The 11,777-nt window shown below is 54.1% G+C and overlaps 2 protein-coding genes across 2 annotated transcripts; one reads left to right on the top strand and one right to left on the bottom strand.

Moving 5' to 3' along the window:
- Positions 1 to 61: 61 nt before the first annotated feature.
- M406DRAFT_343082 (HAD-like protein) lies at positions 62 to 1,029 on the top strand (the record flags this gene model as incomplete). The annotated part of the gene is made up of 4 exons (XM_040921837.1): positions 62 to 139; positions 198 to 229; positions 330 to 760; positions 824 to 1,029. The coding sequence occupies 4 exons, from the start codon at positions 62 to 64 to the stop codon at positions 1,027 to 1,029; spliced, it is 747 nt and encodes a 248-aa protein (XP_040771914.1).
- A 111-nt stretch (positions 1,030 to 1,140) lies between these two features.
- Positions 1,141 to 4,126, bottom strand: M406DRAFT_103555 (uncharacterized protein). Its single transcript, XM_040915072.1, has 4 exons — positions 3,271 to 4,126; positions 3,057 to 3,214; positions 2,459 to 2,990; positions 1,141 to 2,398 (listed from the first exon to the last, which is right to left on the bottom strand). Exons 1-4 carry the CDS (start codon positions 3,553 to 3,555, stop codon positions 1,751 to 1,753), a joined length of 1,623 nt encoding a protein of 540 aa, XP_040772196.1. The 5' UTR covers positions 3,556 to 4,126; the 3' UTR covers positions 1,141 to 1,750.
- Positions 4,127 to 11,777: the final 7,651 nt, after the last annotated feature.

The following is an 11,777-nucleotide window of genomic DNA, read 5'->3' as shown; positions in this document are numbered from 1 at the left end:
GGCCGGACTACCTCGATATCGTCTTCTCATCAGAGCCCTCATGCGCAGGTTCATGTCCGTCATGGCTTCAAGATCGAGAAGGCAATTTGCACCCCTAAAGATTGGGTCCACGGCCGGCAGTCATCTGCCCAAACTGAGGGTGGGGAATGGCTTCTCACCTTTCGTTCGTCCTTTGTCTAATGAATATGATCACATAGGGAATCGTTTTTGATGTGGATGGGACCTTGTGGTGAGTCTTTCTCACATCTGCAAAACAGGAGAAAGTGTTTGGATGTTCAGATACACAATGGCTTGTGCGACACATAAATTGACCATTCACCCGCCCATAGCCAACCTCAGAACTACATGTTCGCCGAGATGCGCAAGGCCCTCAACATCACCAAGAAGACCGACATCCTAGAGCACGTCTACTCGCTCCCGACCCCTGAGGCCCGCGAGCAGGCGATGGAGGCCATCCGCGACATAGAACGCACAGCTATGGCTTCTCAGAAACCCCAGCCGGGCCTCGTCCAGCTGATGACCTACCTCGATGACCGCGGCATCCCGAAGGGCATTTGTACTCGCAACTTCGACACCCCCGTGAACCACCTGCTCACTAAGTTCCTGTCTGAGGTCGAAGCTTTCCACCCCATCGTCACGCGCGAGTTCAGGCCGCCGAAGCCGGACCCAGCAGGTATCCTGCACATTGCGTCGAGCTGGGGGCTCACCAAGGAGGGGTCATCAGGTCGAAAGGCGGCAGTGCTGGATGGGGAGAGGATCCGTGTAGACGCGCAGGGGGAGAAGTACAGCGAGGCTGTTCCGAGCGATGCAAGAGGTGTTGCAGGAGACGCTGATGCGAGCGGGCTGATTATGGTTGGCGACTCGATCGATGACATGACGGCTGGTCGGAAATCTGGCGCTGCGACGGTGCTGCTTGTTAATTCTGCCAATGAGCATCTCGTAGAGCACGAGCACACAGATGTAGTGATATCGCGGCTGGATGAGCTGATTGGAATCTTAGAAGAGGGGTTCAAGGGACGAGAGTTTTGAGACGCCATAGACGCTTTGGCGAGGCACTACATCGACCGGCAAGCCTTTGAGCTTCAAGTTTAGACGCATATAATACGACCGTTCAATAGACCCACGACACAGAAAGGAGTTCTCAACCAAACAACCGTATTATTTGCCCCCGTCTAGCGTAGACCGTTCAATGAACCCCTAGAGCCTTGAGGCTCGCTTACTCTGCGTCTCAACGGATCTGGTATTGCTATCCTAGACGACAATGCATCTGTCCAACAAATCTTGATTATGCTCGCTGGCCACAACAAAGGTGCTTGAATGTTTCGGTCGTCCTTGAACAAAAATAAATCCTTGCAAAACTACTCTGATGCCATCCACACGAAGAAAAAGAAAGGAGAACGACGAGCAGAAGTACCCTCCGTTCCACAAGCCGACAGTCTGTTGTGAAACAGTGCTAACATCGACCTTGCCCTTCGCTAGAGCTGCTGAGTTCAAAGCCGAGTACTCCGAGGAGATGCTAGAGTGACGAGAATGGAGAGCTGGCTGCAGTGGTAAGATCTCTTTCGGAAGGACCAGTCTCCACAAGAGAGGAGAACGAAGATGCTTGGTAGTAGAGAGATATGACGGATTGGTCCTGGGTTGAGTACAGGTAATGGAAAAGGAGACTTGGATAGGTGATGGGAATGACAGGCTCTCTCTCGCGATGCGGGGAGATGCTGTCCAGATGATATGAGAGTAAGGAAAGCGGATCCTATTCGCGCCTTACTTGGTTTGCTGGATATCCACCCATCCCCTGGGCACCCATCGAGCCCGACGAAGCACCCCAGGTCGCCTGCCGCCGCATTGGCCCCCTGCCGCTTGTTGTCTCGTCCGGCGTCTGCTTCCGCATCGGTGGGTTCGGAAGGGGTCCGGCAGGAGCAGGACGCACGGGCAAGGCAAAGGTAGCCTGCCTGCCGCTGCCCGAGCCGGCTGAAAGATTGGGGCTGTGACGACCGGGACGCGGAGGTGGAGGCGGAGCCATTTTCGGGATCGAGTTTGTCGTGCTTACGCGTGATCCAAGTCCCGGATGAACAGGCGGTCCACCTGGTCGGCCAGCTGAGCTGCTCCCTGGCCCCCGGTCGCTTCGCGTCGGTGATCGGTTCGATGCGCTGTTATATTGGTCACGAGGTGACTGGAGTAAAGCACCCACGATGGGGATCTCACCTGACGTGGGTGTCGCCAATGCACGATCCTCTGCGGCGCCGTCTGGAGAGTTGTTGGATCTCAAGAGCTCCTGAGTACCTGGTGAGAGCTGAGGAGCAAGATGAGATTTCCGGTTGTCCCTCTCCATCAGGCTGACTGCCCATTCTCTCAAATCAACCGGTGTCCTCTTCGCGGCCTGAACGAACGGGTCGCGATCCTATGTCATGGTGCTTGTCAGTGGCTGCCACGCTGGCCTGTATCTGGTGGGGTGACATACGTAGAGTTCTTGGGGCGTTGGCCGATCATCTGGTGTCTTCAAGAGACACTTCTGAATCATATCCTCCAGGATCTGCGGGAAAGCATCACTCTTGGGCAGCTTAGGCGCTGGCTCGTGCACAATCTGCTGGAGCAGGTCTAGAATACCAGCCGGGGCTGCCTCCGCATCCGACAGCTGCTCGCTGGCGGCAAAAGGGAATTTCCCGATGGCAAGCTCCATGATGGACAGGCCAAAACTCCAAACGTCTGACTTGACCGTGTATTTTTCACCCTGGATTCGCTCCGGGGCCATGTATGTGGAAGTGCCCACAAATGTGTCCGCGACAGAGTTGATCAGCTCTCCAGACACACCAAAGTCGCAGAGCTTGATATGGCCACGCGAGTTGACAAGGATGTTGGAGGGTTTAATGTCTCGGTGCATGATGTGGTGTTTGTAGTAGAGGTAGGTCAGGCCACCGAGCGTCGCTTCTGCAATTTTGCCCAAGACATCGACGCGGACAGGGCCAAAAACTCGGGAGACGCGATCGAGAGAACTTTGCGGCGGTCGTCAGCATGATGGTACAAACAGGAAGCCGCTGCACACAAGGGGATCACCTTACCCAACGTCCATGTACTCCATACACATGATCACATCGTTGTTATCGTTGAGAAAGGCACCGTAGAACGTAACGATGTGCTCGCAATGGCAGTTGTGCATGATCTGGAGTTCTCGAACAATACGCTTGCGCATCTCTCGCTTCGCCTCGACGTGAATGACCTAGCATAATGTTAGGACAACCATGCAGCCGATTCAGGCATATCAGAGCGGCTAACCTTGCGGGCCATGGTGGTGTTGGTCGGAATGTGCTTCACCTTGCTCACGGTGCCGCCGTTGCCCGAGCCAAGGTCCTTGATGATCTCGAGATCCTCTGGGCGCAGGTCGAGGTTGAACTCGATGCCGATCTCCAGCTGTGCTGAGGTGTCTTCAGACTGGTTGTTCCTCGAGTGACTGAAATTGGCGTTCTCGGCGGTCGGTGGCGGCTTGGGAGCGGCGGGGGTCAAGGCGAGGCCTTTGACGTTCTTGCGCTTCATAGAGCGCGGCGCAAAAGGATCAGCCATCGTAAAATGTGTTGTCTGTCGTTGCTCCTAAGATGACCTTGATGAGGGTCGTCGCGCCTCTCGTTGACTGTCTGTTCAGATTACCACGAGGCCTCTGATACGGGCACTCGTAGGTTGTGGAGGCCGAAACAACCGCGAGCGTTTGCGTTTGGGAGGAAGGGGCCCGCTGGTGTGTCGACTGGTGTTTCGCTTCAAGTCTCTAAGGATCCCGTGCTGGTCTTGGACTCTTCAACTCGAGCTCGTCCTCAACGGAAGGGGAGGCCAGAGAATAGGAGCTGCGAGGGCGCCGGGAGAGGTGAACGACGAACGTGGGCAAAGATGTCTGAGGAGTGGTTTCGAGGTTGGGCCGCCAAGCGTGGTCAGGTTGAATGGATGGTGAGGTCGCAACGATAACCTCTGGTGGGGTGAAGGTGGTTCGTGGCGCTAGGGTCCGCGGCGGGTGTCTCCTCTAGCTGGGTTGGTCCCAGGCGCTGTAACGCTTTTCGTTAGCAGTTCTGCTGGGTATGACTGGGGTTCCCGTACACGCGTTAGGCGATCTGCTGGGGCAAGCAAGATCTAGACTACCGTCCTCAAGACGTTGGGTACTGACACATGTTAAGACAGACCAGACCAGAATTGCTCAGACAGACAAGACAAAGAAAGAAGAAGAGGAGGAAGAAAAACAGTAAACTGCGGTCTGGAGGCTGAAAAGATGAAAGGGGTCTCGGAGTCAAGGTCAGGAAGACGAAGATACGCCGTGCTGGATCAGGTCAGGGGTCCTTCGCTTGGAGTTGGTTCAGTGGTCTACAGCACCAGTTGTGGGGGCCAATCCAAAACGAGGGCACGGCCGGAAACCCAAAGCCTGTGTGCCAAAGAAAAACGAGGAGCTAGTCGATGAATCCACCTAGGCTTGAGGACAGAAGTACGACAAACGAACACTATTGGTAGGCCTTTTGAACCTATGATGATTCACCGTCGGGGGTTGGAGAAGGGGAGGGGGGGAAGGTTATGATCCCTCAGATCCAGCACCAGACTCTTTCGTTTCTGCACGACAACTACACAGCCTTTGGTCCCAGTCTAAGTGAATACTTTGTACAGTACAAACTGACTATATCATAGAGACAATGCGGTCCAAACACTGCACAATCACCCGCGCTGATCCGATTCGTGTTTCCCCCTCCCTCCCCCCTGCCCATAGGAGTTCAGATACTGCTGTATTGTCGTTCAGGCTGTCCTCTTCCAATCAAGACATGTTTGAGAGGTCATGACATTCATGACGTTCAAACCCTGTGTTGACGCTGAGCTGCGGTCTGAGGCGGTAGTTCGCCCCCGGGTCGTCGCTGTGATATCAATACGTCCCGTCCCACCCTTTGTTTCTGGAACACGATCCGTCATCCTCCCCTTCCTCCTAGACCAGGGAAAATAGGGGTGAGAAAGTGGCATCATTGACGACACAGTGGAGATACGATGATGAGGCGCCGTTCCAGCGGCCCATCAGAGGCCCAGCTTCTGGGTTGGGGACACCACTGGCGGCGCTCTCAAAATGGTCTTCATAAGCATATTCTCGTTTTTGGGCGCAGTGTTCATCCCCTAACAAAGGTGCCCGCTGATTTTGGCTTGCTCGTCCAAGATGCAGCGTGTTCCCGCTGTTGATATAGCTATCATCCTTCGGCTATCGAGCCACCTTTTGAAACGCCTAGTTGTGATATTCTTCCTACCTGATCTACAAAATCATCGTTACAGGCATTGATCTCATCCTCTTAGTTCAATCTTGGTTCAATGTCTATTGGTGTTTAGGTGGGTAGTGTGGCTTACGGACAATGAAGCCCAGGCATGCAAGTGGATCCTCACCTACACGGCCTTGCCCATTTCAAGAACAGACAGACATCTACCTTTTTCTGTACAACTCGGAACACAGGCAGGGCATGCTTCACTGTTCAATTTGAGTCCTCTGTTCAACTACATACTTTTACTTATTTTGAGCCTTTTGTTTTCCCCTCTCCCTCTCCGCCGTCTCTTTTCATACAAGAGCACATTTGAGCCGCCGGGACGGAGCCCAGGCCCTTGGCTCATCATCCACACCAGTATTTTCCTCGCGCGACAGCGCTTATTTCTGGCTCACTGGCTTTAATACTCTGTCGGCCACCTTGTCTATAGCTTGGCTCATCTTCCCGAAGTTATCTCGCTCCGCAGAGGTGAGCTCACCGTCTCGAGCTTTGCGATGCTGGACAGCTAGGAGGAGCTTAGCGTAAAAAAGATAGACTGCATCCTTCCCAGCATCACGAAAGCCTAACTAGGAAAGATTGTGACCCGATCGACATAAGAGTCTGATCGGACTGCACGGCTATCCAGGGCTGGGGAGAATAACTGCGTGGTAATTGGGAAGGCCACATACAGCAAGCACTACATGCCATGAATGCCAATGTTCAAAATGCAAGGTCATCGCTGCATATCGGCCTGATTCTTTCCCTCTTTGACGTTGGCAGCGACCTAATCTCGAATGCGTAAATCAAGATGTGATCTCCCAAGATGTGTTCTGCAGGTCTCGAGCAGCTCTTATAGACTCATCCAATGCGTCAGGCCTCTTCCGTGACCAAAAGGGGCTGCTGACTTCCATGTTTGGGTTGTCGAATGTTCCTAGACAACGGGGAACGATCCTGCCTGCCAAACATAGTGGGAAATGGTGAGAGCGAGCGCTTTTATGACTGGTTCATGAAAGATAGGTGAAAGTGAAGTCTTCTATTTATTGCATCATTCAATCATAATGACTGCTCGACGTCGATAGACGTGACCCTTAAAGCGAATCACCAATAACAGACCCTACTCTAGCCTGAACATGCCTCACGCGTACCAGCACCAGCGCACATCCGTCCTGAAATGTAAAATTTCATAGAGCTGCTTGCCATTTGCAGAAGTGGAAAGTCTATGCCTGCTTGTAGCATTTTCACGGCGTGTGCCCAGCTCGTCCCCAAGACGCGATAGCTCCATTTCAGCCCTAACCCTGAGGCTTCTAGTAGGGGCCCGTGCGTTGCAAACGAGGCTGGCAAAAAGGTTGGCGCGCTGCCTTTGACGAGCTTGCTCCATTGCTAACAGCAGCTGCAAAGTCCCCAACCCACATCCAAGGCGGACCTCAGCGCCAGAGCCTTCTCGCTGGCATACAGAGATCCTCGACTCCCTCGCGAAACCCCGACCTATTCTTCATCCTTCAACGCACCGAGCTTGGCAACTAGACCATCCAAGGCGGTCATCGCTTTGCCAAATACGGAACTACGAACGAGTCGCTTCAGCTCCGTCAATACAGGAAAGATCAGAATAGCGCCCTAAGCGCATCCACCGCCACCATGAGCGCCTCGATGCGAGATCTGATCGATGATCATGCTGAGCTTGACGACGAGGAGGATGACGAGTCCTTTGCTGGAGATGACGATGAGGGCAGTGCCCCCCGCCGCCGTCAACGGGACCCTGCATTGGAGGATTCCAGTGAGGAGGATGAAGATGACGATGATGAGGAGGAGGCCCGCAAGGTAAGTCACGCCAACCAACGTCTCTTGTCGCTTGACTGCGCGTCCGAGCTACCAAATTGACCTCGACTGCTACAGATCCGCGAAGGCTTCATCGTCGACGAGGATGAAGAGGATGACGCTGAAGACTCCGACGAGCGCGAACGGCGCAGGCGCAAGAAGCGAAGGCGCGCTGAACGCGAACAAGAAGAAGTCCTTGATGACGAGGATCTCGACCTGATCGGCGAAGCGAATCCTGACTTTGAGCGCAGAGAAGCTGCTCAGGTACGTGACCACCCCATCTCCCAGCCTTCACTCCTTCACCCCTTTGTGCCACGTGCTAACCCTCTTCTCAGTCGCAGTACAAGCGCCTCAAGCGTGGCCATGGCGATAAAGACGATCTACGCAAGCGGGACGGTCTCGCCAACATGTTCTCCGAAGACGAAGACGCTGCGGATGATGACCGTCATTATTCCCGCCCTAGTCACACCCGAGCCGCTGCCGACGAGTTCGATGACTTCATTGAGGAAGACTACGACGACGAAGACGAGCGGCTCAGGCAGCAAGAAGACATGGAGGTCGCCCGGGGGCGTGACCGACTCGCCGTGGGCAGCGTCATCGACGCCACTGGCCTTGACAAGGAGACACTCGAGGATATGGAGGCCATCTTCGGCAACGGCGAGGACTACGAATGGGCTCTATACAAGGAAGAGGACGAGGAGGCGGGCAAGGAGGAGCAGCCTCTGGAGCTGAAAGATGTCTTCGAACCGTCACAACTCTCCGAGAAGCTGTTGACCGAGGCCGACAACGACGTTCGCGTCACGGACGAGCCCGAGCGCTTCCAGCTTGACCGCCGACCTTTCAAGAAATCACAAGTCACGCCCGATCTCAAGGAAGAGACGAAGTGGATCGCAAACCAGATGTGGGAGGCCAGGAAGTTTGCTATGGAGTCGTCGCTCGAGGGACCGTTCTCGAAGGCGGTGAACAAGGTCCTCGAGTTCTTCGTAGTTGATTACGTTGAGGTTCCCTATGTGTTCCAGCACCGCAAGGACTATCTTATCCACGCCAGGAAGATGAAGAACCCACACTTCGATAGGCGTGATCTGGACTCGAATGAGTCTGAGTACGAGGTCAAGGCCGAGAAGCTACTGAACCAGGACGATCTCTGGCGCATCGTGGAACTCGACATCAAATTCCGTGGTTTCATAGAGAAGAGGTCAGCGGTGGAGAAGTTAGCCGCCACACTCCGGGGCATAGGCGTCGAGGACCAGATGCTCGAGGAGCTCATCCCTCAGGCGAGGGAGATGGACGAGCTGCAAGATCTACTCGACTACGTCAATTTCAAATATGCCACCCAACTGAAGGATGCCACCACAGATGGCACGACAAAGGAGGTGAAGCGGCCTGGTGCAAGGTCTGCGATCTTTGATAGGGTCAGAAGGAGCAAGGCCTACAACTTCTTTCAAGCATATGGCTTGTCCCCGGAACAGGTGGTCACGAATCGAGTCAATGCGCAATCAAACGTGCAGAGAATCGTGGCCGACGACCCGTCCGATTATCCAGTCGATCTGGCCGATAACCTGACTGACGGCGAGTTCCTCACTGGCGACTCTGTCATCAGTGCTGCCCGGCAGCTTTATGCTGAAGAACTGTTTACGAGTCCCCGCCTGCGCAAGGCAATGCGGGCCACCTACTTTATGACTTGCGTTGTGGACTGTCAACGGACGAGCAAAGGCATGCGGAAAATCGAAGAGTCGCATCCTTACTATGAGGTCAAATACCTTCAAAACCAATCGTTGGCGGACCTCGCGCGGAGACCAGAGATCTTCCTCAAGATGCTCAAGGCCGAGGAAGAGGGCCTGCTTGAAGTCAAGATCAGCCTCAGGGATGTTTCGCGGTTCAAAAAGCAATTCTTTGCCGACTTTACTTCGGACAACTACAGTAACAAGGCAGACGCTTGGAACGAGGAGCGTTCGAAGGTGCTCGAGCTCGCACTGTCGAAGCTGGACAAGGCCATGGTCAAGGCGGTCAAGGATGCGATGCGGACACAATGTCAGGAATCCATCCTCAAGCTCTGCCGCGAGGAATTTTCGAAAAAGCTCGACCAAGCTCCGTACAAGCCAAAGGGAATGGTACTCGGCACGGCTGCTCGCGTGCTTGCATTTTCGAACGGCATGACGGACCCAGGCAGGGAAAAGATCTCTTATGCCTGGGTTGAGGAGGATGGCCGGGTCATCGAGAGCGGTCAACTAGGAAATTTAGCCCGGGATGAGGAAGCCCGCGAAGAATTTACCAACCTGGTCAACCGGCGGCAACCCGATGTCATCGCTGTCAGCGGATTCTGTTCCGACTCGAACAAGCTCGTCAAGGATTTGGAGAATCTGGTCAACGAAAAAGGGATTATGGGGCCATCCTATGATGACCCTGAAACCAACGAGTTACGAACAGATCTGCTTGAGGTCCTGGTCGTCAACGACGAAGTTGCCCGACTCTACAAGGATAGCCCTAGAGGCAAGGCCGAGCACCCCACTCTCGCCCCTCTTGTTCGGTACTGCGTGGCACTCGCAAAGTATCTGCAGGACCCTCTGAAGGAGTATGCAGCGCTCGGCAAGGACATTGTCTCACTATTATACCACCCCTGCCAAAGCCTGTTGCCAGAGGACAAGCTGAGGAAATATCTCGAGACGGCCATGGTCGATCTAGTCAATCTCTGCGGTGTCGACATCAACGAGGCGGTTAGCAATCCCTATGTTGCAAATCTTCTGCCTTATGTCTCTGGCCTGGGTCCTCGAAAAGCGCAGGCTGTCATCAAAGGTATCAACTTGAACGGTGGCTCTGTCATTAGGCGGGATGAACTCGTGGGTGATCCTGACAACAACAAACTGCCCGTGGTTGGCGTCAAGGTCTGGGACAATTGTGCCAGTTTCCTCTACATCGAATACGATGCGACGAATCCCCAGACGGAGCCCCTAGATAACACCCGAGTCCACCCCGAAGATTACGAGCTTGGTCGCAAGATGGCGGCCGACGCGCTTGAGCTGGACGAGGAGGATGTTAAGGCCGAGACAGATGAGAACGGACCAGGTGCGGTCGTCCGCAAGCTCTTCCGGGACGACGAGCAGGACAAGGTGAACGAGCTCGTGCTAGAAGAGTACGCGGAACAGCTGGAACAACAATACAGCCAGCGTAAGCGCGCCACGCTCGAGACCATCCGAGCAGAACTCCAGGCCCCGTACGAAGAGCTGCGACGCCCCTTCTTGCCACTGAGCACTGAAGAAATCTTCACTATGTTCACAGGCGAGACAAGGGATTCCCTTGCGGAGGGCATGATCATTCCCGTCAACGTGCGGGTGGTGAAGGATGACTTTGCCATTGTCAGGCTCGACTGCGGCATCGAGGGCCGTATCGAAGCTGATGAGGTCTCCTACCGTTCGACTTCTGTCAAGGATGTCCTCTCTATTGGACAGACTGTCCAGGCCAAGCTTCTTCACGTTGACCGCAAGGCGTTCATCGCAAAGTTGTCTGTTCGGGAGGACGCTCTGCGTGTGCCCTACAGGAAGCGCATGGATCATGATGACCGCAATTGGGACTTTGATCTGGAGAGGCACGACAGGGAGGAGCTCAAGGAGAAGGACAGCACGACAGGTCGCACACAGCGTGTCATCAACCACCCTCTCTTCAAACCGTTCAACTCGACACAGGCTGAGGAGTATCTCGGATCGCAAGCGTCTGGAGAGGTCATTATCAGACCATCATCGAAGGGTAACGATCATCTGGCAATCACTTGGAAGGTGGCGGATGGCGTCTACCAGCACGTCGATGTGCTCGAGCTGCAAAAGGAGAACGAGTTCTCTGTTGGTCGTCTGCTCAGGGTCGGCAAGTTTAACTACACGGATCTGGATGAGTTGATCGTCGAGCACGTCAAGGCCATGGCACGCAAGGTTGCGGAGATGATGCAGCACGAGAAGTTCCAGAAGGGCTCGCGCAATGAGTTGGGTAAGTCTCGCGTGCACTCAGCAGCGTCTACATCAATGGTACCACCCAGTAAGCTAACCAGATCCTTCACAGAGAGATGGCTCACCACCTATATGGACGCCAACCCCAACCGATCCAGCTACGCCTTCTGCATTGATAGCAAGCATGCTGGATACTTCTGGCTCTGCTTCAAGGCCAACCGTACTTCACGAGTCATGGGCTGGCCGGTCCGCGTTGTGCCCAATGGCTATGAGTTCCTCAAGGCTCAGTATCCGGACATGAAGGCTCTGACAAACGGTTTCAAAATCCGGTATCAGGCTGAGATCTCGCGCATGCAGAATGTAAATGGCCGATAATTGGTAGTGGAGGATAGAGAGGCGTTGTATGGTGTAGTTTAGCATGTCTCATTCCTTTCCTTCTTTGCCTTAGAACGGTGCGGCAGGGTGCGGTCAAAAACATAGCAAGCAGTGACAGATTGGTAGGACACGCTGCAAAAGCATAGTTGAGCACAGGTTCATCTGGCAAGGGCAACGGCGCAAGTGGATCAGAAGGAAAAATAAAAATTTCATGATCATCGTCATTGGTTGGGGATAGCGACTTGCAGTGATTGCGATGGTACATGCTAACACTACCCTCGAGACACACGTGCGAAGAAGAGTCGATGCTGTTGACGCCCGTCCTGAGGTTCTCATCTGATCACTGTAGAAACATGTGTAGCAGTCATGGAATCTTGATGGTGGTCTCTCTTAAACAGGTCTCTGCTATACA

This window comes from Cryphonectria parasitica (genome assembly GCF_011745365.1).
Source record: "Cryphonectria parasitica EP155 unplaced genomic scaffold M406scaffold_9, whole genome shotgun sequence".
NCBI classification, from domain to species: domain Eukaryota; kingdom Fungi; phylum Ascomycota; class Sordariomycetes; order Diaporthales; family Cryphonectriaceae; genus Cryphonectria; species Cryphonectria parasitica.
This window is presented reverse-complemented; position numbering and strand designations above follow the sequence as displayed.

What these genes read in the sequence shown, in the direction of transcription:
- M406DRAFT_103555 (XM_040915072.1), bottom strand. Translation starts at nt 3,555, where the DNA reads ATGGCTGATCCTTTTGCGCCGCGCTCTATGAAGCGCAAGAACGTCAAA. An exon ending in ACACCACCATGGCCCGCAAG is followed by an intron (nt 3,215 to 3,270) that starts GTTAGCCGCTCT and finishes ACATTATGCTAG; the next exon opens with GTCATTCACGTCGAGGCGAA. An exon ending in ATGGAGTACATGGACGTTGG is followed by an intron (nt 2,991 to 3,056) that starts GTAAGGTGATCC and finishes ACCGCCGCAAAG; the next exon opens with TTCTCTCGATCGCGTCTCCC.